The sequence below is a fragment of the Macrosteles quadrilineatus genome, unplaced genomic scaffold (genome assembly GCF_028750875.1).
Source record: "Macrosteles quadrilineatus isolate MER2022 unplaced genomic scaffold, UCM_ALF_1.0 Scaffold_4__1_contigs__length_99947679, whole genome shotgun sequence".
NCBI classification, from domain to species: domain Eukaryota; kingdom Metazoa; phylum Arthropoda; class Insecta; order Hemiptera; family Cicadellidae; genus Macrosteles; species Macrosteles quadrilineatus.
In genome coordinates this window covers 43,347,837-43,371,149 of record NW_026542597.1, presented here as the reverse complement: position 1 = coordinate 43,371,149, position 23,313 = coordinate 43,347,837, and the positions used below count along the sequence as shown (strand labels likewise).

At 35.9% G+C, this 23,313-nt stretch overlaps 1 protein-coding gene across 3 annotated transcripts in view; it reads right to left on the bottom strand.

The window, feature by feature from the left end:
• LOC128992026 (solute carrier family 2, facilitated glucose transporter member 1-like) overlaps window positions 1–23,313 on the bottom strand; it is a 38,121-nt gene that overhangs the window by 2,451 nt on the left and 12,357 nt on the right. For all 3 annotated transcript variants that reach the window (XM_054415370.1, XM_054415372.1, XM_054415371.1), the window contains exons 3-9: window positions 7,477–7,575; window positions 5,721–5,946; window positions 4,252–4,385; window positions 3,557–3,770; window positions 2,478–2,665; window positions 1,148–1,360; window positions 340–543 (exon numbers count right to left, since the gene is read on the bottom strand). In XM_054415370.1, the coding sequence (XP_054271345.1) occupies window positions 340–543; window positions 1,148–1,360; window positions 2,478–2,665; window positions 3,557–3,770; window positions 4,252–4,385; window positions 5,721–5,946; window positions 7,477–7,575 (1,278 nt within the window). The remainder of the gene's footprint in view (window positions 1–339; window positions 544–1,147; window positions 1,361–2,477; window positions 2,666–3,556; window positions 3,771–4,251; window positions 4,386–5,720; window positions 5,947–7,476; window positions 7,576–23,313) is intronic.

The following is a 23,313-nucleotide window of genomic DNA, read 5'->3' as shown; positions in this document are numbered from 1 at the left end:
CAATAACAACGTTTCCCGCCCTCCGATTGTTCAATATGGCAGCACACTACACTTGCCAGTCTCTGCTATGAAAGACGCCAGCGGTGTGGACGGACTAACTCACAAGAGTGTTTAGTTCATTTGCAGACTCCGCGGGAAACTTGGTTCTCCGTTGCGTTCATCATTATATTGATATTATCAGTCAAGTTGGATACTGAATGCAAACTACTCGAACATCAAGTTGAGAATTAAATTCATTTTCCTTTAGTCAATCAAGTTTATGTAGAAAATAATTATGGCGAAATCTTGCTACATTTTATGCTATTACACAATATAGGCCTACTTGTAAAATAAACTGACCTGTAAAGGTAGGAATCCGAGACCAACAAAGAAGTTGGCCGTCCAGTTGGTAGTGACAGCGATACTTGCGGCGGTCGGACGAGCGGATTGGTTAAACAACTCCGTGACGAGGAACCAAGGGATTGAACCAGGTCCAACGGCAAACATGATCACAAAGATCAGGACGAAGAGAATGCAGAAATAGGACACCCAAGTGTATTGGTCCTGAAAAAAATCCGAGATATATTGGAGAAAATGTGGACAAACATAACTTGAGTTTTGTTCAATGGAAGACACTGGGCCAAGATTTTGAAAATTTGTACATTATTAGTGTTCACTAAACATTTAAGTTCTGTGTTAGAAAGATATACAGTTGAACATCGATAGTTTGACACTTTGTGGACTTAAGGGATGTCAAACTATCGAAATGTTGAACTATAGGGAGTAAACGGAGTTTAATATGCAGGAAAGTAAAAACACAACTCTTTTATAGAAATCACCCAAATTTATTAAATAGTAAAAAGCTTAACGATTTCACTGTTCATTAGTTGTCTCAAGTCAAAATTAATGTTCAAGTATCACAATAGTAACCATTAAATATCACTTGACAAATTAGCTCAGCCCGTGTCGAACTATCGAGTGTCAAACTATGAAAGGTTTACTGTAAACAATAAACATGTTTGAAATTTTTTACATACAGCCTTTGAAAACTAGAACACACCCTGAGAGACAAAAAAGCCTGAGCCCAAAACAATTCAAGTTGAAATTTTGTTTCATGCAGATCTTATTTACCTAAATTTATAAAATTTATTACAACTTTTACACATACCACTGTGACAAGCCCAATTGTGAGCAAAATAGTGTCAATGAACATTCCTCCAAAACCGATGAGCAGTAGAGTTTTGCGTCCAGCCTTCTCCACTAGGACTAGTGATACCAATGTCATCAGAACATTGACTGTTCCCATCAACAGTGTCGCCAACTGAGCATTAGTGTCACTGAGCTTGGCCTCCTTGAATATGCTTGTCGAGAAGAACATTGCCTGTTGAGAAAAAAAATGCTGATATATAATTTTATATTATAGAATTTGGATTGGCAGCTATGAACACCTAAAAGGTTTTTTGGAGATTATTGAAGTTTTCAGGCATCAATATCTTGAATCCATAGTTTAACCCATATAGCTGTAGGGTTCTGGAACAGGGTGTAGAAAAGTAATTATTTTTTGCAAACACACACAGCATGAATTGTAAAAATACAATTGAAAAATAAAATGAGGGTATTATTAGTTTAGCCAAGTTGGAACTCAAATGAAGATTAAATAGCGACTTTGTCAAGAATTCTGTGACCAATGTATGTTTGGATAAGGGCGCAGGCTGGATATATTTCAGGGGACAAACTGGTATCTTTTGTTCCAATGATGGGGAAAAGGCCCTCCTCTTCAAATCATTTTAATTTAAACTCTGTTAAACGTAGCCTACCATTTTTGAACTGCTGAAAGTTAGGGTTCTCTTAAAAAAAAGCTACCAGCATAGATTAGTTGAATGAGCCAAATAACGTTTTAACACGTTCACGCACCTTTACACCACTGAGTTTAGATTTTCTAAAAAAGTTCCCGTAATAATTCGGCAGAACTTTGTAATTTAAAACAGCACACAAGTACTGGTAACAATTTAAACATAGAACGATGGAATGCCTAGTTCTATCAATAGTCAAATCTTATATACCTATCAGCCTTTGGTTAACGTTAATACATAACTTAACGATCTACAGTTGTCCTTCCATAATATGTGGATCAAATTATTATTATTAATATGTGTCTTAGTGGTGAGAATATCAAAAATTTTGGATGATCAAGAATGGTTTTATCCTAATGCACTGATCAAGAAAAAATGACTGACCATTATTTTCCAATGCATTATAAATAAATATTAAGCATTTGGTACAGTTTGTAAACACAATCAATAAAAGGACCAAAACTAGTAATGACTGTCATTGTATACTGCGAAGGTAGAAGGATTCATGTTGTACCAAGCTGGTTTTTCCTGATGATAAGACCATCGGCAAGTCAGATTATTGAGTCATCGGACTGCATAATGTCAGATTATTTAGTGACCACTATTTTTTACTTCTATTTAAATACAATGTGAGATGAGCCTTACAGCGTTGATGCCCGAGAACTGCTGAGCTATCATGATCACCATGGCGATGGTGAGAGGAATGCGCAGCGTAGGGTTCACTATCATCTCCCGCATTGTCACCTTCGGAACCAGCTTCATCTGTTCATTCTCGGCTCTCATCTCGTCCATCTCATCTTGTACCTCGATGGTTCCTCTCAGCCAAGCCAGTGCTACCAACATCACAACAACTGTATAATAGTTTGTCATCAACATGCAATTGTCTAGACCAGATTATAAAGCCATTGCAACAACCATGATAATTTATCTTTGACTTACACAAAACTTACATTACACACACTATTCTCATCCAGCTATACAGACGAGAAATAGTAAGTCCAAATAGTAGTAGTTTTTGTCTTCTGCAGCAAAAACAGCTGTTTTTAATACATTTGTTGCGGTTCAAAACCTCAAAAGTAGCTCTTTTACTTTCTAGGGAGGAAAAATCAACTGTTGCAATTAAACATTTGTAAACTTAGATTATAGGCAATCGCATGTATCAAAATTATTTATCGATGATTCAATCGGTTGTAGGTTGTTGTTGCACTATTGTCAATAGTTCGACAAATCGATAGTAGTACATTAGACAATTGTAATACACAAAATGATTTAATCACTGAACAGCTGCTTATTTGCATTAGCAAAATTTAAAACAAACTGGAAGTCGTTATCTTCACAAGCTGGATGTTATCTTCACATGAAAAGTATTTTTGTTTTCTAACTTTTTTTGTTGAATAATGCTGCAATATGATGAAAAATATAGCTCATCACACAGGCAAAAAGTGTATTTTACATAAAGAGTGTCTTTATACAAAAATAGTCACTTTACGCCCTCGTGATAAAATATACTATTAGATTATAGGCCTCAGTAAAACTGTTGTCTGTTGTGTTAAATTTTAATTGACATGATTTTTATTACTTAGTGTACTATTTTTCAGACAACTAAGGTTACAGATAAATTTTAAACATGTTGATCCCTATTTTGAAATCTACATAAAATGGCTCTTCAACAACTTATTTCTATAGATTTTCAAGGCCTAAATAAATAACCTTCTTATACATACCTCTCTGGGCCTCCAACTCTTGACCCTTGCCCGTGAGGATGTATTTGGGAGACTCAGGGCAGACGGGCAGAGTGGCCACCATGAAGATGGCCGGCAGCACAATGACAGCCAGGAGATACGGCCAAAGGTCCTCCGTGCCCAGCATGGAGCTGAGGCCAAGGATCTGGGAGATTAGGATGCTGATGGTCAGGACCAATTGGTAGGTAGTTCCAACCTGGAGATTATACAAGAATGGTTAGCACTAGAACAACAATCCTGACATCACAAAATCTCCTCTATCAGGAGTTTAAATAAAAATTAAATGTTAGGTATGTAACGGACACTCTATGGTATCTTTAGTATCTTATAATCAAAGATAACAAAACGAAACATACTGTATGTCCACAAGTCAGAAGTAAACTGAATTTCTAAGGTAGTATTTATACTCCATTCACCATACTCATTTGATAGTAGCATTTCCTGAAGATATGATCAGCAAATCTTACCAATACTCCTAAAGAATCCTAATAGTGATGGAATATGGTGTTTTGAAGTCAAACTAGTGGCTCTGAAGCTTATTGCTGTCAAGTGGAATTGTAATTGAAATTGTCATGAAGATAGAAGAGGGTACTTCTAAGCTACTACAATGCAAAACATCCTTTTCATCCACAGTCACAATTTGTAGAAAAGTGTAGAAAAGATTGGTTGTTACTTACTGCTCCTCTAAGATGAACTGGGGCGATTTCAGACAAGTACATCGGAGCCAGTCCTGCGTTGAGGCCAGAGTTGATTCCAATCAGAAATCTACCAGCTATGATCATCTCGTAAGAATTGGCATATTTTGAAAATCCTGAAAATCAAAAAACATGTTAGGAAATAAGTTGAACTGCAATGAGTTAAAATAAGTATTTCTGAAATTATTAGAAGTATTTCTATCATTACTACAAGAATTTCTAGCAGGAGTGGTTGGAGAATACATTTTCTTTCAAGGAAGAAATATTAACAAGAAAACAAAGCCGCTAATTCTTTTTTAAATTATAGGGTGAATAAAATAACAGAGCTTTTTAGAGGAAAGAGAAGCATAGTTAATTCTTAAATCATGTTAAAACTAGGCTTTCTCTTGATGATGAAAATAGGGCCTGAAATTCAGTGTCTTATTTTATTGAAAAACCTCGACTGTATAAAAAAACTTGAGCATCAAAAGTAAAGGAAATCATAGTACAGTAGAGTCTGCAAACTCGGCGTAATGTGGACTGGAAGGGTGCCAAGTTTGTGAAATTCTGGGTTATCGGGAACTAGAGTTAAAAATAAAAACAATACAATTTTTAAGCCAAATCCTTGGTACGAGTTGTGAATGAATTGACTTGAGCCAGCTTGAGTCCATGTTGAACTCGGACTCAAAAAATCACTAATTTTCTGACCCAGGTGATAGCCGAGTTATCCAGACTGCCAGGTTATCGAGTGCCGAGTTTGCGGGACTCTACTGTACTGCAATTTAGCAGTCTGTAGAAGCAAACTGTAATAAACAATGAGCAGAAAAAGGAGGCTTCAAAATTATTAATAAGAAGTAAAAGCACCGTATCAAAAGAATTATTTAAGGTAGTGAAAATCTTCAACTATAAAATAACGCAATGACTCCTTTATTCCATTTTGTTCTATTGATTTGTTTTTTTCTATGCCGTTAGCATTGTTTAAGTTTTTGGTAAGGGAACAATCTAAACCGTGGCTGGGTAGCCATGTGGTTTAAGTACTCGCCTAATAACCAAAAGGTTGCCGGTTTGATGCAAAGAAAATTCAGTAGCTTTTTAAAGGTTCGAAACTGGACCCAGCTGCTTCTGATTGTTGGACTTTAAATAAATTATCCTGGCTGATCTTAGTCAGTAACAATACAGATCATCACACACCATTCTACACTAATCCTTCACTCATATTTGGGTTAAAATAGGCACCTGGGAGGCATCCTCTTTTTGATGATTGGTGATTGATGATTGATATTACAGTAGTATATAGTCAACAATTTTAGATAGCACCATCAATCGGTACCCTAAAGACAAATTACTTCTGGGTCCAAAATTGATGTCACTTAGGATCGAGCCAGCGTCCTGTTCCAGATTTTGAAGTGAGCAGGACTCGGCTACCCAAACTTATCACTCATCAGACATTTGTCACAACACACTTTATCTACCTTGTAGGAGGGCAGAGGCGAACACCAAGATGTTATTGAGCAGAAGACCACCCTTGCGTCCGAAGGTGTTGGCGACAAAACCAACCATGGATCCTCCAATCATTCCTCCCACACAGAATATCGACACAGCCGACGCCCATATCAGTGTCACCGTGGACTGGTTGATGTTGGATACAGGCTCACTCGTTCGGTTTGCCAAGACGTTCCTGATGAAATCTTCGATGAGCTGGGTAACAGAACAGTCTGTCAAATTGAGAGTACTTAGTTTACATTTAATTTAGCCAATGTTAGTTTGACGACTTTTGAAACCTCGAACACAAAACTTGTGTGCCAAGGTCTTGATTTACGTTATATGATAACTCCATAGACTCTTTGTGGAGCACAAGAGATGCTCATTTTGTATGTATTAGCAGGTGTTTAAACAAACTAATACTAAGATAATTTCCAAATTTCGTCTCATGAAGATATTTTATTTAATCTTTGAGATGTTTTATACTGTATACTGTGAAGTGGGTAGAAGACTGGCTTAGTAACCCTGTATTTTCATTGTTTCCCAGACTTGAAAGGTGAGCATTTAAAACGTTTTTCTAGTAGCCTTCAGTGGGGAGCGAGCTGGTCTAGTGGTTAGAGTGGGACTTCAGTCACTGAGGTCCAGGGTTCAATTCCCCCCAATCACCAATGGATTTTATCCAACTGATAATGCCGCAACCCCTAGGTCTAGCCTGAAGTAATGCGATAAACAATCCCAGGCTCGTGCTTAGCATAGGACCAAAAAAAAACCTGCCAAGTCTATTTTGTTGTGTTTTGATAGGACTTAGCAGCCTGATGGAGCATCAGTTATAGATGGGTGGGCAATTGTTTTATGCTTGATTAAGTGGAATAATAGAAGTCAATGACATCTAGAGTAACTCGATAAATTTTATTACACCATCATGTCTGATAATACCACTTTTTTTTTTGAAATTGTGTTTCTAATAAACTTGGGTTTTTTATAATCAATTTTATACTGTAATAAAAATGTGGGAGGTTGGATCCGCCAAATAGTTATCCAACAACAATAAGATGTGTGTTGTATTAGAACATGTTGGAATGAAACTATAAAAATTATTTCCTCTGTCTTTATAATATCTTGTTTATAACTTTTAACAAGACCAAGCACTTGTTTAGTACAAATTTATGTTTTAGCAAAGTTTTGAAAATAAAAATGAACAGTTAAAAGAGTTATAACAAGACACATTAATGTTTATAATCTTTTTGCGACTAAAATTGTAGTCTGCAAATTACACTTTTTTGCAATGTTTTTTTTTATTTTCAAGACAAGTAAGATACCACACCTATTATGATTTGTGATATTTTGTTTTTCTAGTTTATAAAAAGGGAAAGAATATCTGAAAATTTTCTAATCTAGCCTGTAAAATACTTTTCAAACTTGTAGGTAAATATCTTCCTTGTGCTATAGTAATGAATTCTGTATTCTTTGTACATTTTCAATGTAAGCTAGGATACCAACTTGGACACCATTTGATACAGTCGTCAAATAAAGTAAAAAATCTCAAAGATTAAATTAAATATCTTAAGACATAAGACGAAATTTGGAAATTATCACTGTTACTTAGACGCCAGATACAAGCTGTACTATCTTATGCGCCTCCATATAGCAAATATTAATATTTACATAAATACTGTATATTTAATAAATTTACATCATAAACAGTCATAATACATTCTAATTAGAGTTCTTCCAATAAACGTTTACCTTTTGAGGAGCATTGACAACTCCAGTGCCGTAACCGTGTTGGAAGGATGACCCCAGAGCTGCTGCTGCCACGGCAAACACCAAACGCCCATTTAACCCCTGCAACAAAAACAACAAAATTAGTTTCCTCTGAGAAATCCGTGGTTTGTTCACAAATGAAAAAAATGTAGGCATGTTGGCCTGGCCTATAGTCCAGGAATTTCCTGAAAATTTTAATTAGGTACCAGTAAGTCATTTGACAGTTACAAAACACAAATAAATTATTTACCTAGGCTAAGACATTTTGTTTATTTTGTTAGAGGGGTAGCATCTACTTTTAAAAATATACCAATAACCTTCCTTCCATAGTTCTATTCTGATGTAAGATTTTTCTTCATCAGTGTTCCAGTGCTGTATGTGTGCATAAAGAGGTAATTCTGTACTGAAAACAGGTCTTTTCCCTATTTGTAAGTTTTGACAATATGGTATAATTTCCACCCCAATTACTGCTTTACAATTTTCCATTCGATACAAAACTATTGAAAACTTAATAATTATGATAACTAACACTTATACAATACAGTATTTTGTTTATTCTTCTCAAAGCGGTGAGAATGAAGAAGAGCAAAATGGTCCTTTAAGCTCCTGAAGAGAACCAGTTTAACCATCTTGATCCCATATAAAATCTCAATTGTATCCCTTGATTCTACATAACGTTTTTGTTCCATTCTATTGGTTTCGGTGTCAAATAAATTAGTAGCTCTTGCAGCTAGTAACTGTAATGTAAACAAATCAAAGTTTTAAACATATTCATAGAGTGTAAACTAATCAAATGTTATTTGCTAAAGAGTCTCGAATCCAAACTATCAAAAGCCTCTCACTATAGGATGCTTTATAATTACAGGTGTTTTTGTGTGGTAAAAAACATAGACGAACAGACATATTTTTCTAATAACATTGCACAGAAATACAATACTAAAATGTTTGTTGGCAACACTAGTTGTAATGAGATTCAAAACAACTACATATATCTCAATGAATTACACTTGTGGTTGGTCATTTACAATTTGCTGGTTCTGTTATCAAATGATTATACATGATGGGGTCAACCTATTGGACCCACATCAAAAATTAGTATACAGTTGAATGGGTGAGATAAGTTTCAAATCAATGCGCAGTGTTGACTTTTGCAAGTACTGTGTGTCTTGAATACAGTATTTTCTCATTTTTCAGAGATCCATAACGTGTTATTTCCCATAGCAATTTATACTGTACCAAAAAGGCTGGAAGATTTTAGTATGGTTATGGCAGCAATATAGCATGGTGTTTTTTAATAAAAATGTATTCCTATACCAGTCGCAGTTTTACTCCTGAATTGATCAATTAATTTAAATAATTCTCTTCTAGTTGAGAAACGTTTTTTCTTTTCATTGAGCCATGGTAGCAACAAAACGTTAATTGATGTTTAAAAGGTCTGACATTAAATTTTGCTTGATTTTAATTTTTTTAACCTTTTTTTTCAAAAGCTTATGTTTAATGTCATACGTAGACACCACTGTTACAATAGGTAGAAATATAAGTCATCATAAATCACTTTTAAAAGGACTCTAAATTTAAAGTTACTCATATATTTTAGTGACGTACAGTATTCATTCGCTGCGCCACAGATGACTATTTTCGTACATCACCTGTGCCAACACGTGTTTTAGGTTTGAGCAGTAAACATTCACAAATCTTTGGTGACAACAACGCTATCTCAAACATTGTTAGCTCTACCAACTATACAGAGCAGAATGTCTGGCCTTCAAATGGGTTGTTGCTTCGTTGACATAGTCTTGTACATGTTTGCTATTTCAAACTAACTTCATTGTCATAAACCATTTGGTAGTTCTGATCGTTATTGTTTAATCTTTGACTATTCATGAGTAAACACATTTTTATTTTATTTATTGTTCAAAAACTTGAGTAATGAGATTTTTGTTGGACATTATGCTTTTCAAATCCATTTTGTTATGCAATATAATTCAACCAATACATAAACACGCTTCCTAGTATCCTTTTTCACCAAGATGGGTAGATTGGTAAATTGGGGGATTCAATAGGTCCTGATCCTCTAATGGAGGATGAAATTGGAGTGATAGACCAATTGATAGACCACGGATCAAGTAGCTGTACTGCAGAGCTTCAGACTGTGAACTAGAGTCAATAATTGTCCTTTGATCACTTTCCCTGGTAGATTTCCCACTCTCCATACATAATATGAGTAAAGCTGGATTTCGATAGCTTAACTGCCTTGTATTTTTAGCTTTGTGAAGGGGAAAAATTGTTTTTACCGAATTTCCCACATATTTTCCCATATGGACCTGGGACCAATTTAATTTTTTCGTTTTAAGGTCCCCAGAGGCAAAAACACCATTTTGACCCTCTAAACATAAAATTTGGGATTTTCTTTCGAAACCACGTTGTAGAGCTTTAAAAAACAAATAATTTATTTTGTCCCTGAAACCAAAGGTATATGTGTACCCCACCTAACTATTTCCTACAATAGATTTAAAAATCAATTTCTTTCTTCAGTGTCTTCTCCATATTGCTAAGCACAGGTACAGCAGCTAGTAGGGAATAAATATGACATTTTTAAGGAGGTAACTTATGTTAGTGAAAATCCAATCAGGCAAATGGAATTTGCTTAGTCTACAGGTTTGCTGCGGTGGGGGTATTGTTTTATTTTAAGATAAGTTAATGAAAGTGACGTGTAGGGGTGTAGGCTACTGAAGATTATTTTATAATTTGAATCATCTCTGACAGCTTGCTAGCGCAGCCATCCGTAAGGCTATGTAAATGTATTTTCAAAAAATATCCAACTTTTGGAAAGGTTTTCTAAGCATGAGAATCAAAACTACTAAAATTGTTGTTCAAAAAGTTCTTTAAAACTGGCAATCAATAAATTTGTGTTAATAAATGACGGAACAAAATATAAAAGAGTAAATTGTATAGTATAGGCTAAATGTATTAGCAAACATGCAAGGGGAAAATATGTATAACAGCCTGCAAATACGCAGGAAAGTAGTTATTGTCATATTCAGTGCCAACAGTTAATTACTTTTAGTTCAAGGAGTTACCTTTAAGGTATGAATTATTTTGTAGCCGACTCAAAAATATACAGGTTAGAATAAATTGTATCTTATAACAACGTTTTTAAAGTATTTATAACTAAACATCATTCTGATCGAATATAGTTTCAGCAATAGTATCTCTAAAATAAAATGTTTTAAACAAGTAGAGATTTTGTACTTGATCAAACAATATTCTACCCTGTCAGCAAATTATTCACTTCATTTAGCCCTAAAAAGTATAAGATAGTACAAAACATTATTATATTAGTCTGGAAACTAATTGTTTTAGGGCTTAAGAACAGAAAAAAGTTAAGATTTATGTTTATAAATAAAAAGTAGAATAAAATCTCTGTAGTTTTTCTCAGCAAAATTGTTAAATACAATAAAATTTATTTTAAAATGGCTTTTGTTCTAATTTATAGAGGACCATTAAATTTGTAACCAGACTAACTTGATTTTAACTTGTTACAATGTGACTGTATTCTTCTATTTTGATTTATATTATTCTTTATATTATATAATAAAGAGATTAAATATAACCTGGTGATTTGGTGATTATACAATCATAGATTAAACATACTCCCTTAAACACACTAAGAAAATAACCACTAAGGGAGTATGTTTAATCTATGATACAATATACATAAAACTCTTCCTCAAAACCTCAAACAACTAGCTAATATTATCATTGACTACTATTATCATTGATAAGGGTTTAAAATATGCCCAATCCTTTGATACCTACTCAAAACTATAACAGAAAATTGAGTATTCAATTTTTATCTTTGAATATTACATTTATTTTACCTGACAGAATATTATATACTCCAGAAAAACTGTACGAATTGTTATCAAGGGTTCGGTACCAATTATAGTTAGAGCATCGATTTATTTGCACAGTAAAACATGCAAAGTCAAATTTACATGACAAAAAACGCAAACTCACCGCTCTTGGAATGTAAGGCATTGCAGAGGAAAAAGCTGCGTCTAGTCTGGTTTGATAACAGCAACCTACTGGCTTATCAGCCGACAGTCGTATAAAGGGGGGAGGGGCACAGCTGATAACAATTACTACAGTCGTAAACGTTTGCAAAATTACTGAGATAACATTGTGAACAAATTACCTGGAGCTGACAGATAATTTCATCTTGTTATCAAGACTAAATGGCATTCATAAAACAATTATGGAGTATTTTCGGGTTTCTCATTTTAACTTTCATTCTTTATTGTAAACGATTTTTGCATGGGATGTACAAAAATATGTTTGGTTCTCAGGGCTAGGCTATACTAACTACTTGCTGTTTCTGGAATTTCTTCTTTGTATTACAGTAGTTGCAGTCAGTTTATTTATATTGTGATTAGGTATTCAAATTAAGTCTATTGATTTGTAAAATTGTTGTTATGTTGCCTAACCTCAACCTCACCAATTACAGAAAATCGATCACATCATTAAAAATTATCCATTTATTGTTCAGTATACTGTCCTAACTACACATAAAAAAGGCACTGGTGGCTTTTCTAGACTATGAGGCTTCGTTCTACATGAAGCCTTTAATGTGCTTGTGAAAACATGACAGAAAAAACAATGCGTTCAGACAAGGATAAGTTTATTCTCCAGCTTAAACCACTTTTACTGGCCATTATCTTGTCACCATTTACGAAGATGTATCAGTATAGAATTATTATTTTAGACATGTTGGAATGTAGAAGGAAATATAAATACATGATAAACACTGTTATCTCGTTGCGAGATACGTGCAGATGTTTTGGCAATGTTGGCCAACCTGCGCTGCAATCAGCTGTTAGCTGGCACGCGGCAGAGCTGCGATCTGATTGGCCGACACACCTCGCGGCGGAGCAACGCTATTGGACGACGGCGACGAGCCTCTTTCGCTTGACACAGTCACAGTCTACCCGTCTACCGTTATCACAGACACTGCTGTATTGATTATTTTACGCTAATTTGTAAACATCATTATTAGTACATCGTATTTAATTATTTGCGTTAAACTTATTATCGATTTGAAGCATTCTAGTCCCCCATTGTGATGGAAACCATTGCTGGTTTTAAAGCCTACACTCAACAATTGTTGTTACTGCAGTACTCTGTAAACAAATTTCACCTACTGTACAACCATTTTTTAAACTAGCATTTTCAGTTCAGTTCTTAGAAATGGAAAGATCCACTTTACAGCATTGTTTACTTACTTTACAGCATTGTTCATTTTTTTATTTACAACACTAAACACTAGTAATGGGCCAATGAGGTTCAAGGATTGAGAGAAAAGAAGTAAAGTTGTAATGCTTCCAACAGCAACTTAGCAGGTGTTAAGGCCAATTTAATTGTTTTTTTAATTGTTGGCCAGTTTAAGGCTGGGTTTTCCTAGGCGCGGACGCGGAGAGCGGAGAGAGGAACGCGGAGAGCATTCCGCTTCGCTTCTAGGAAAACAGTAACATTAAATTGCCTAAGACAAGTGGAGTCCGCTCTCCGCGTTCCTCTCTCCGCTCGCCGATTCCGCGCCTAGGAAAACCCAGCTTAACCCTTTGACCCCCAGAGTGCTTGGTACAATGATTCGTTGCATCATTACAGTGGGAATGAGAGGTTATAGGCCCTAAACGAAAACATAACCCATAACCTATCTTAGAAGCTGTGAGTAGTGATTGTTAGTAAATTACTTATAAAAACGTTCGTAGGTAAAGTAGTGTACTGTACCACAACAAACATACTAATAGTAGTATGTTTTCTGTAACCGTACACAACTTGCGTAAATAGTCTTTATGCGATCGCCGCGTTCGCGTAAGTAAACTACTGTACACTAACGCTTGAAATGAAATAGTCCTAGGTTTGACAACGCCTGCTACTACAACTCTGTTTTGTGTTTACAAGTACTGTACAGCACTTGGTATTGCGTCTATAAATTTGGAAGGCGCTTATAAAAGGCACACAAGCCAAGCCTCGTCAGGGCCTGCCTTAAGTACTTCTCTGTGATCAGGGGCTGGATGATCTCCATAAACATTTTACAGCATAATTATACATTTGTTTCACATTAAATAAATGTATGTATAATATTTGTAAATAATAAGATAAATTCAAACATTTCAAAAGGTCTAGTTTACTCCAATCGTGCTTTCATAATTTCTTTGTAAAGCCAAAAAACTCATTTTAAAATAAATTATGATATCAAAAAAGGGATAGGTCGGACTGCCTAAGTTTAGTTTACAAAACACACACGCAACAAAAAACAATTAATTAGTTAATTATTAAGTATTTCTCAATACGAGGAAAATTCTAAATTAATTAAAATGTGTTATGTTAATTTATTTATTTTTTGTATTAATTGTTGTTTATGTTAATTAAAATTCTAAATGAATGCGATTTGCTGTTACTGGATTTCCTATAAAACGCTGATAGAGGTTTTAACGTTGAGTGGAATAAAAAGGTTGAAAAACTGGAATGGAATTAACATAAAAGCCTCTCACTTGCGTCAGAATATTACGTAAGCAGTTCGATTGTAAATCATGACCAACGCTACTGATATCTCAGTCGCGGAAACGGCAATGCGAAGTTAGATAAGTTATTTTCTGGGTCGGATTTCCCCTAACAAATCTTAATAAACAAAAAGTAGTCGAGCATTAATTGCGCAAAAAATTTCCTAAAAATATTCCTTAGTTGCGCCAATCCCTAACCTACGTGCCAACCCTAGTTACGTGTCATCCTAACCTAACCTAACCTAATCGAACCTACTCGATTATACAGTCAAAGGGGGCTGTCAATTGCTGCCCAGTTAATGAACTTATCGGGTGGCCCCCTGGAGTTCCTAGTTGGTGCAATTCAGGAATGCAATGAATACCTGACTCAGGTTAGTTGGCGCAATTGATGCCCGCCCACCAAAGTAATGTGTTCGAAAAGAGAGGGAAGTATGTACAAAAGTACTAGGTCATTTGCCTCAAAAAGGTTTTTGAATTGTATCCTGATAATTCTTATCCTATAAATCTTAACTAGTGTTATTATTACAATGGACAAATTTTGATTCCAGATATTTTTGTTTACATGTCACCATGGTTACAACGAGACAATGCTCTACTTCCGCTTCCGCTGTATGTCAAGTGTATCGATTTAAGCAGCGGCTACACTTACCCGATTCGGTCCGGTTCGGTTCGGTCCTCCAAAATGCGGAACAATGCTTCCCATGTTATTAAATGGAGGCGGCTACACTTACCCGATTCGGTCCGGTACGGTCCGGTTCGGCGCGGAACAATCGTCCAGGGAGCATTCATCCGCATTTTGGCGGAAGCATTCGGGGCGGACCGGACCGAATCGGCTAAGTGTAGCCACCTACTCCCGAAATTCGGATGAGGATCGGGAGGTTCCGTGAGCACTCGGCTACGAAAGTGATGAATTAAATTAGGAAAAATAGTTATTTGTAGGACATAGGCCTAAGAATTTAGACAATTATGTTCATATATTGCCTCGATCATGAAAGACGATAATTATGTCTACACGACCGCGGAAATAGTCAGAATTTTGTCGCAACATCGGGAGACGATTACAATGTCTACACGGCCGCGATGGATTATAGGAAGTTTACCGCGATTGCATGCAAATACAACCACCATTTTTTTTATTTTTCATTTTTTTGGCACCCCCAAAAAAGCCAATTGCCTCATGCTCTAGGCACGTGCCTATTCGGTAAATCGGCCCTAGCTAAACACCTTCTGTATTGCTGTACTTGTGCCCCGTGCTCGTGTGTGTCCTCCAAAATATTATACAAGTGTAGCTACCTCTTCCGGCCGGACCGAAACGATTCGTACAAGTGTAGCCACCCCTCACAAATTCGTGCCGGACCGAACCGAACCGGACCGAACCGAACCGGACCGGACCGAATCGGGCAAGTGTAGCCGCTGCTTTAACTTCCGAATCGTGACGTAGCCCGTTTTTGGAGGAAACTATAGAGCTATTACCTACATACCAAATTTGATCAAAATCGGATTACAGGTGTGGTTCTGCTTTTGACTTTTCTCTGATCAGATAGTTTGAAATGTATATGTAATTTTCATATGAATTTTCATATTTGAATTTTCATATGTAAAAGTGTTCAATTCACTCTCTCTTGAGATAAAACAATATCGTAGAGTTTCTACATGTGCATACGAGAAAAAGTAGTAAAACTTAAATATTTTAAGTAAAAGTAGTCTATATACTAAAGCAGGGTTTACTCTACCCGATTTCGGGACCCTGACTCTCCGGCGGTTGACGTACTTTTATAATGTTTTAATCGTTGTAATACATAAAAAAGTACCAACTACGATAGTCATTATTTTTAGTGATAAAAAGATGCGTACAGTAATTGACTTGTGACTATAATAGCCCTATCCACACTACTTATAAATACCTCATGCTCATAAAGGGAATTACAACAATTTCTACCCCTCTTAAACTAAATTAATAATATTTCCTCTTCAAATTCTGAAAACATCATTGACGCAGTGTCGTCCAAACCAATTAATTTTCGCTATTTCATCTCGAAATTTACAATCAACTTATCTTAAAATAACAATTGAAAAAGTAGTTTCATTGAGAGAAAACGAGTTTTAAATGTTGCAGAAAGACCAGTCCGCCAAGTATTTCGCAATACAACCTTGTAGGCGACGAAGTGCTAACAACACGTGCCAACAACTATTTGGTTGCTTGTTGGTGTTTGTATTTGTAAACGACAGCAAACTCAAACCTAATCTTTCAGCGACAATCTATTCTGTCTCTGACCACAGAAAACGTACTACTATAACCCAGAATGCCAACCGCATGGTAAAAAGCATTAAGCGGTTTGAGAGAGCATTGCCTGTCAATCCGTAGGCAGCGCCACCAGCGTTGCCATGCAATAGCATAGCAACGCTGGTGGCGCTGCCTACGGATTGACAGGCAAAGCTCTCTCAAACCGCTTAATGCTTTTTACCATGCGGTTGGCATTCTGGGTTATAGTAGTACGTTTTCTGTGTCATTAGGCTCTTGAGGCCAAGTCACACCGAGCTCGCTCCCGCGGCGGGAGCGAATTTTGAAAAATCGCTCACCATGTTATCAAATGTGCCAAGTCACTACCGCGCCCGCGGGCGTGCGGTAGTGTTCGCCACGTCCGCCTGCTGAGCGATTTTTTGAGACTACCGCGGCGGGAGTTTTGTCTAGCGCATGCGCAAAGGGGCATTTCGAATGCCCAAGCTATTTAAAGTTTAAAAGTAATACAGTTTAATACAGATTTAAATTAAATTTAACATGTTTCTTTTGTTTGATGGTGTAGTCTATGTTTTTTTGTATTATCTTCGTAATTATGTTTATCACCAGAAAAAATCATTTTTGTTTACCATGCAAAAATAATGTTTACGGTGGAAAATTTATGTTCCCCACAAACATTTTTATATTGCAAACGTAAACATTTTTTTTATTGTTTCATCAACTTTTTCGATTTGCAACAACCAAAACTTTACAATCAATGTAAACTTGAACTTTCAATAGAAGGCTTAGCAAAAAAATACATTAGTGTTAAAATGGTCATATGTTTTTATTTAAAAAGTAAATAGTCTTTGTAAGTATAGCGAAAAATAACGTTCAAACGCTGAAAGTGGATAATTTATACACAACCATATTTAAAATGCTTCGAACACAAGGTCTAAATTAAATTTAAAAAAAAATTGTTATTCACTTTTTAAAGTAGCCCTATACTAACAAATTAATAAACATTCAATTGCTTCTTAAGCACTTTACTTAAAACCTACAAATTTACATGGCATACTAAACAGGTAAGATGAGTTTCTTATGAAAAACGAATTGTAATGAACTCATCTCAAAACTCCCGCCGCGGTTGCGAACTTTTGGTGTGACATGGCTCGAGGAAAAACGTCCGCGCGCGGTACTCCCGCGGCGGGAGCGGCGGATGTCGGTGTGACATGGCCTTTAGACAGCGTTATGGGATTTGGGACGGAAATTGTACCCAGTGTCCTTAGTTTTTGCAATTCATAATTTTCTTCGGAAACAATTTTACGTCTTCAGCACACCAAAAATCTCAGAAAATCGATGTGTATATTATGGTCGTGTTAATAAAAACCCTACAATGTAAATCTTACATTAAGTGGTAAATCTGTTAATGATGTTGAAATGATGAATGATGAAAATTAATAAACTACTTTTTAACATTCTGTTTCAAAGAGAAAACTGCAGGTATAGCAAGAAATAAATTAATTTCCCAGTTATTCTTTACCCAAATTAAGCTTATAAGATATCGTTGTAATCTGCATAAAATCTACTAGAAAACACCCTGCTAATATTTTGTAAAATTAACGGGTTTCATGGAATTTGGCATCAAATATTTTTTAAATCCACCACTTAAAACGGTTTAGTTTTCATTCATATAGGGAGACAATCATGGTCAATAAGAAAAACATTTTTACAGAATTTCAACGCTGTCGTTCAAACATTTAAGGAGTTAAACGAGAAAACGTTTTTTCATATGGTTGTAAGACACCCTGTACATTGGTAATTGGTAAACGACCTGTATTTTTCCGTGGCGTTCTAACGCTTATAAATTTCTAACACCAGAAGATTTGCGACACCGCCATATCATTGACTTTATATCTCTACATGTAGAGATATATAGTGTAGAGATATAAAGTCAATGGTCATATACTGTATAACCTAAGCGCAAACCTACAACATCGATTTTAGCATCGCAACCTTTTTTAAATGCAACCCAAAACCGATTTACTCTAGTCTATGACTATAGTGTCCTCCAACTGGTAGGATACTTTAGATATGTCCAGTGTCCAGTCAAACTGCAGAGCTGGGTTGGTTTTATTGACAGTAAAAGACCCATTTGTTCAGAGCCACTCCCAGTTTGAAAGCCTTGCCTCGCCCACTCACACAACCATTTTGGCTCGCCTTACATTTTTTAACTTTGCTTTTCTTACAGCTTGAGCTATAACCACAAATTTGCACTCAAATAGCCCAATCGGCCAACACAATTTTTAATATTTTACAATTCAAATGACGGTTTAAGCAATGTATATACATTACTGCTTACATACACCACTAAACATTGTTTACTAACTACATAAATTTTAAATGAGTAGAACTTGCTCTTTACTTAAGACTCAAATTCCAACAGATTGTAAGTATGATTATAGCAAACCAATTTAAGAAATCCCACATTTCTTGGGATTCTTTCAGTGCAAAATATGAATAGAGACCAAAATGAGTGGTCGCTGCCAATATTTGACGCAATGTAAATTTGAAAAAAAAATACAAATATTGATGAAGTTAAGCCCTTGTGCATTTCGATTACTGTTGATAAAATCTGGTCTATGTTGGACCAACTTAGACAATTTATTGTTGTTTTTTACGGCGATGAACATCATTCAATTGTCTGATAACCTATCTATCTATGAGTCTTTAAGATAAATTATCAAAACAGAATCAGTTGTAGCTATATAACTTCCCACTGTTAATGTGCAGCTTGTTCATTTTTGTAAATATGGTTTTAATTCTTTGGCATGATTATACGCGTTTGTTAATAGCTTAGTTTTTAGGTATTAGTTGGTCACAGCATTTAGCACGTAACAATAATTGTCATAATCAGTATTATTATTATCATTACTTCAAGACAGCAACATACACCCGCGTAATCTGAATATGAAATACAAGCCAAGGCACGTGGGTATAGAATGGATATACCACTGTATTTGAGGTGGCTGTGGTTATACGTTATAGGCCTACGTAGCTTCTCTTCTGGCTATAATATGAGTGAAGTGTAGAATTTTGTGAGATGATCTTTAAACCTTTGTTACTGACTAAGATCAGCTGTTTCTTCAGTCAGGACCATGAAAGTCTAATGATCAAGGAAAGCTGGGCCCAGTTTTGAAACCATCAAAAAGAACTGACTTTAAGGATAGAACCATTGACAATAGAACAGATAGCCTTTTGATTGCTATAAAGGCGAGGACTACCCAGCCAATTGTCATATCTGGCTGGTGGGATTTCAACTATAGTACTTGGCGAGGACGCTCTTAGTTACAGTATTATAATTGGATACAAGTCCATGAATATGAATACTGTATAAAATATGAATAAGGATAAAATATGCTGTTTCCAAAGGTCCATCAAGTCGACAAGGAACAGCGACACAAACTTCATTCTTCTATTGACTATTGTTGCTGTTTGTGTCGAGATAGACAAGATGACGCAATCATTCACTCTCCTCTACTACACCGACAGAAGCGACTCACTTGCACAACACAATCACGTAAAGAAAACTGACGAGTAGCTGAAGCTCTGTCATGCTTCCGACGATTCTCAACTGAAAACCACTACTTCAAAGCGTAATTCATTCTTGACTTTAGCAGTCATTTTTTTTGGAGTTAAAAAATCTTGGCAAAAGATTTGAGAGAGGTTAGAGATTTTTAAGACGCTGACACGGCAGGGTGAAATTTTAAGACAAAGTAATAACTTAACTATGAGTGTTGAAGCTTTGAAATGAGATCAGCTAGTTCTTTGAACAGTGCTTGCAAAATGTATCTTTTGCGATCGTGAGAAGGGATGATGATAAGCTATGTTGTGATAGAAAAGGTACATAACGTATCTCCCTTCTCAATTAATTTGGAAACATTCGACTCAATCAGCACACGCATTTACTCAAAGAACCCCGTAGGTACACAACGTCATTGTGTTTCGAAATTGAGAATGGTTTTGAAAGGGCCATGAGATACTAGGTTTGCCTCAATAAAGATGTATTTTAATTGCACTAAGTAATCATATGATCCACACTCTCTATGTATATATCCTGCAACATCGCCGCTGCAAGCTGCAAGGTGATATTCGGGCCAAGGTGACTATGAAGGTCACGGTGTATGGAGTGAGTGTGACCTGCGTACTAGTCGTGTTGTGGTACTAGCACTGCGCATCAGCATGAAGCCTTCACAAGAAATATCTCTTGATGACGTTTCTCCGTGTCGAAATGAAAGACATTTCACTTTGCCGTAAGATCGATGTCTTGTCAGTGTGACATTTTAACAAATTTTGACTTCGTACAGTTTAACTTGAACTTGAACCAACGAATAAATGCAGCAGGATCACTGTTTCTGAATAATGTATTAAACTTCTCTTAGAATTGAAATAATTAAGATGGACACTTATCCAAAAAATTAGTTTTAGTTGTATGGTGAACAATAGTAACACAGGCTGAATAGTAGGAATTATGTACGTACGTTGTTTAGTTGTAGGTACTCTTTTTAACAATTTAAATTTAATAATCTGCATTAGACCAACAATACAGCTCAGCTTGATTTGGCATTGGATTGGCTATCACTACGTGATAGGGTAAATTAATTTCTCTTGGAACAGACTTGATTAGGGTAGTACTATTTAGACACATATGCCTATCTATGGTTCAAGGCAAACACATTATTATCACTCAAGTTTGTTCCACTCAGGTCTATATACATGTACAGTAGTAATCAGTGTCAATTGTCACCTTCTACAGTAGCCCGTCCTATGACCATGGTCCACGACCTTGGATTACGTTTCATCCGCGCAGTTCCGGGTCCATCTATTTCACTTCCTATTGAATGTCATTTGATTCCTTTTGATTGCAGATTACGAACTCGAGCGTTCAGAAATGAGTACTCGGTGTCCTTTATACCGTTATTTTGATTGTAACACATTCATAACCCCCTCATTGTTTGAAAAAGATTTTTTCTGGCACAATATTCTGCAGCCTTGCATAATTATAACCCTACAAACCATGTTAAATAAATACGAGGTTCAGGTAAATACACAAACCATTTAAACGAGGCACAATTAATTTACCCATGGGAGATTCGAAGAAAACTATGCCATTGTCAGTTATTTTCACTAAACCGCATTCTAAAATCATCCACAATCGTGTGAACTGCATTTTGTCACGCTCCACCACCAGGTTGTCTGTTGTCTATAACACGTTCGCCCACACATTCTACTGTTGAGAACATAACTCGTAGTCAAACGTGGGTGTATTCGGGTTCCGAAGAAAGATTTAGTTTTTTGTCCACGGCCTTCTTCAATAGAACGCCCACCGTCCAATTCTCCGGCTCAGCTCCCTATGTCCTAGAGACGAAATCCTCTAAGCAAGTTGTAAATGATTCTCTCTAGTTATACAATCTGCAGAAGGAATGGCGTTAAACGATTTAGAATTTCACAACTTCGACATGTTATGGTTAAAGGGAGTCGTCGATCATTTACAATTAATTTATTGGTCCAAAAACCGAAGGAAGTACCTATTTAGACAACCACAAAATTCACATTAATCATAAAAATATGTATATTCACAACATCATATAAAACAGATTTTTGAGGTGCTCATTATAACAGTTTACGTAAAATTTACTCACATTTTAAATAATTAAATCACGTCTTTATTTGGAGCGTTTTTAGCTGGATACTATTCTAAGAAACAAATAATACAGCAGACACAACGCAGAAATTCTCGGAACGGTGTTTTCTGAGATAGCAACTCAGCAAGGCGTTTTCATTACCGTATAGCCTACTTACCTAAAGTGAGATAGCTACAATTTTGTGGAAAAGAAAAAAAACTATACCTAGACAGCAATCCTAAACTCTTAACTTCCTCTAATGCATTCATTGTTTACTATACACCATCGATGTATATACTCGTACTAATCACCAATGCCAAAACCACAATGGTCACGAAAAGCGAGTTTCCAGCGTCTTGCTGCTCGCGTGTCCCAATTGACAAATATTCCAAGTTCAGTCCTGAGTCGATGACAGTGAAAGGTCAACAAAGGTCACTCATTTGAACTCTTAACACCACTTACGCCACTAATTGTGACAATGGCCGTCGAAATACAACGGACGAGGCAAGTTTAGTCCCTGTGTTGGTTGGCCCAGGGAAACAAATCTCTGAGAACGTACTCATAACATTAGACAAAGCCACAAAGTAATGTACACTTCATCTATTGAACCATGGATGAAGACACGATCTATACAAAATGTATTGCAATCAGATCGTATTGGAAGTTATTAAAGTTAAAGTAATTAATTCAACTAAGAGAAAACGCTCTCGCTAAAACTACACCATGCCGCAAATTAAAATTAGGCTACATTTGAAAAGTCACCGATTCTAAATCGCAAATCCATACTGGCAAAGGACACAGGTGCAAGTAGCAAAACAATTGAAAAACGTGTCAGTAACAACAAACCAAATCCAATAATGCTTTAACAATGAATGGCAATAATAAAATTTGAATTGAGTAACGATAGCCTATAAAGAATAGCAGTTTATAAATTAACAATGAAATAACAATTAACAAAGAATAACAGGGTGATGAATTGCAACTGCGTAGGCTTACTATTTAAACAAATCGTCAAACAAAGAGACAGACAAATCAATGTAGGGCAATCTATTTTAAACAATGACACAGAAAAAAGTCAGCAACATTTGGTTTATCAGTGTCGGATTTATCTCAAATATTCTTATCTACTTCCCTATCTAACTTTTCTCTACATGGACTCTCAGCGCTTTCGATCATGTTCGAAATTGTTCAACAACCAACAATCAATATCACTAATGTGTGAAGAGGCATTTATAAATAGATTCACTTGAATGTAAGTAAATCCACCACTTGAGTCAAGTGGCTGGTGTTAAAGATAATTCGATACAGCAATCATGGGAAAGCATCAAACGATCTGCGAAATTTGAAACGCTTA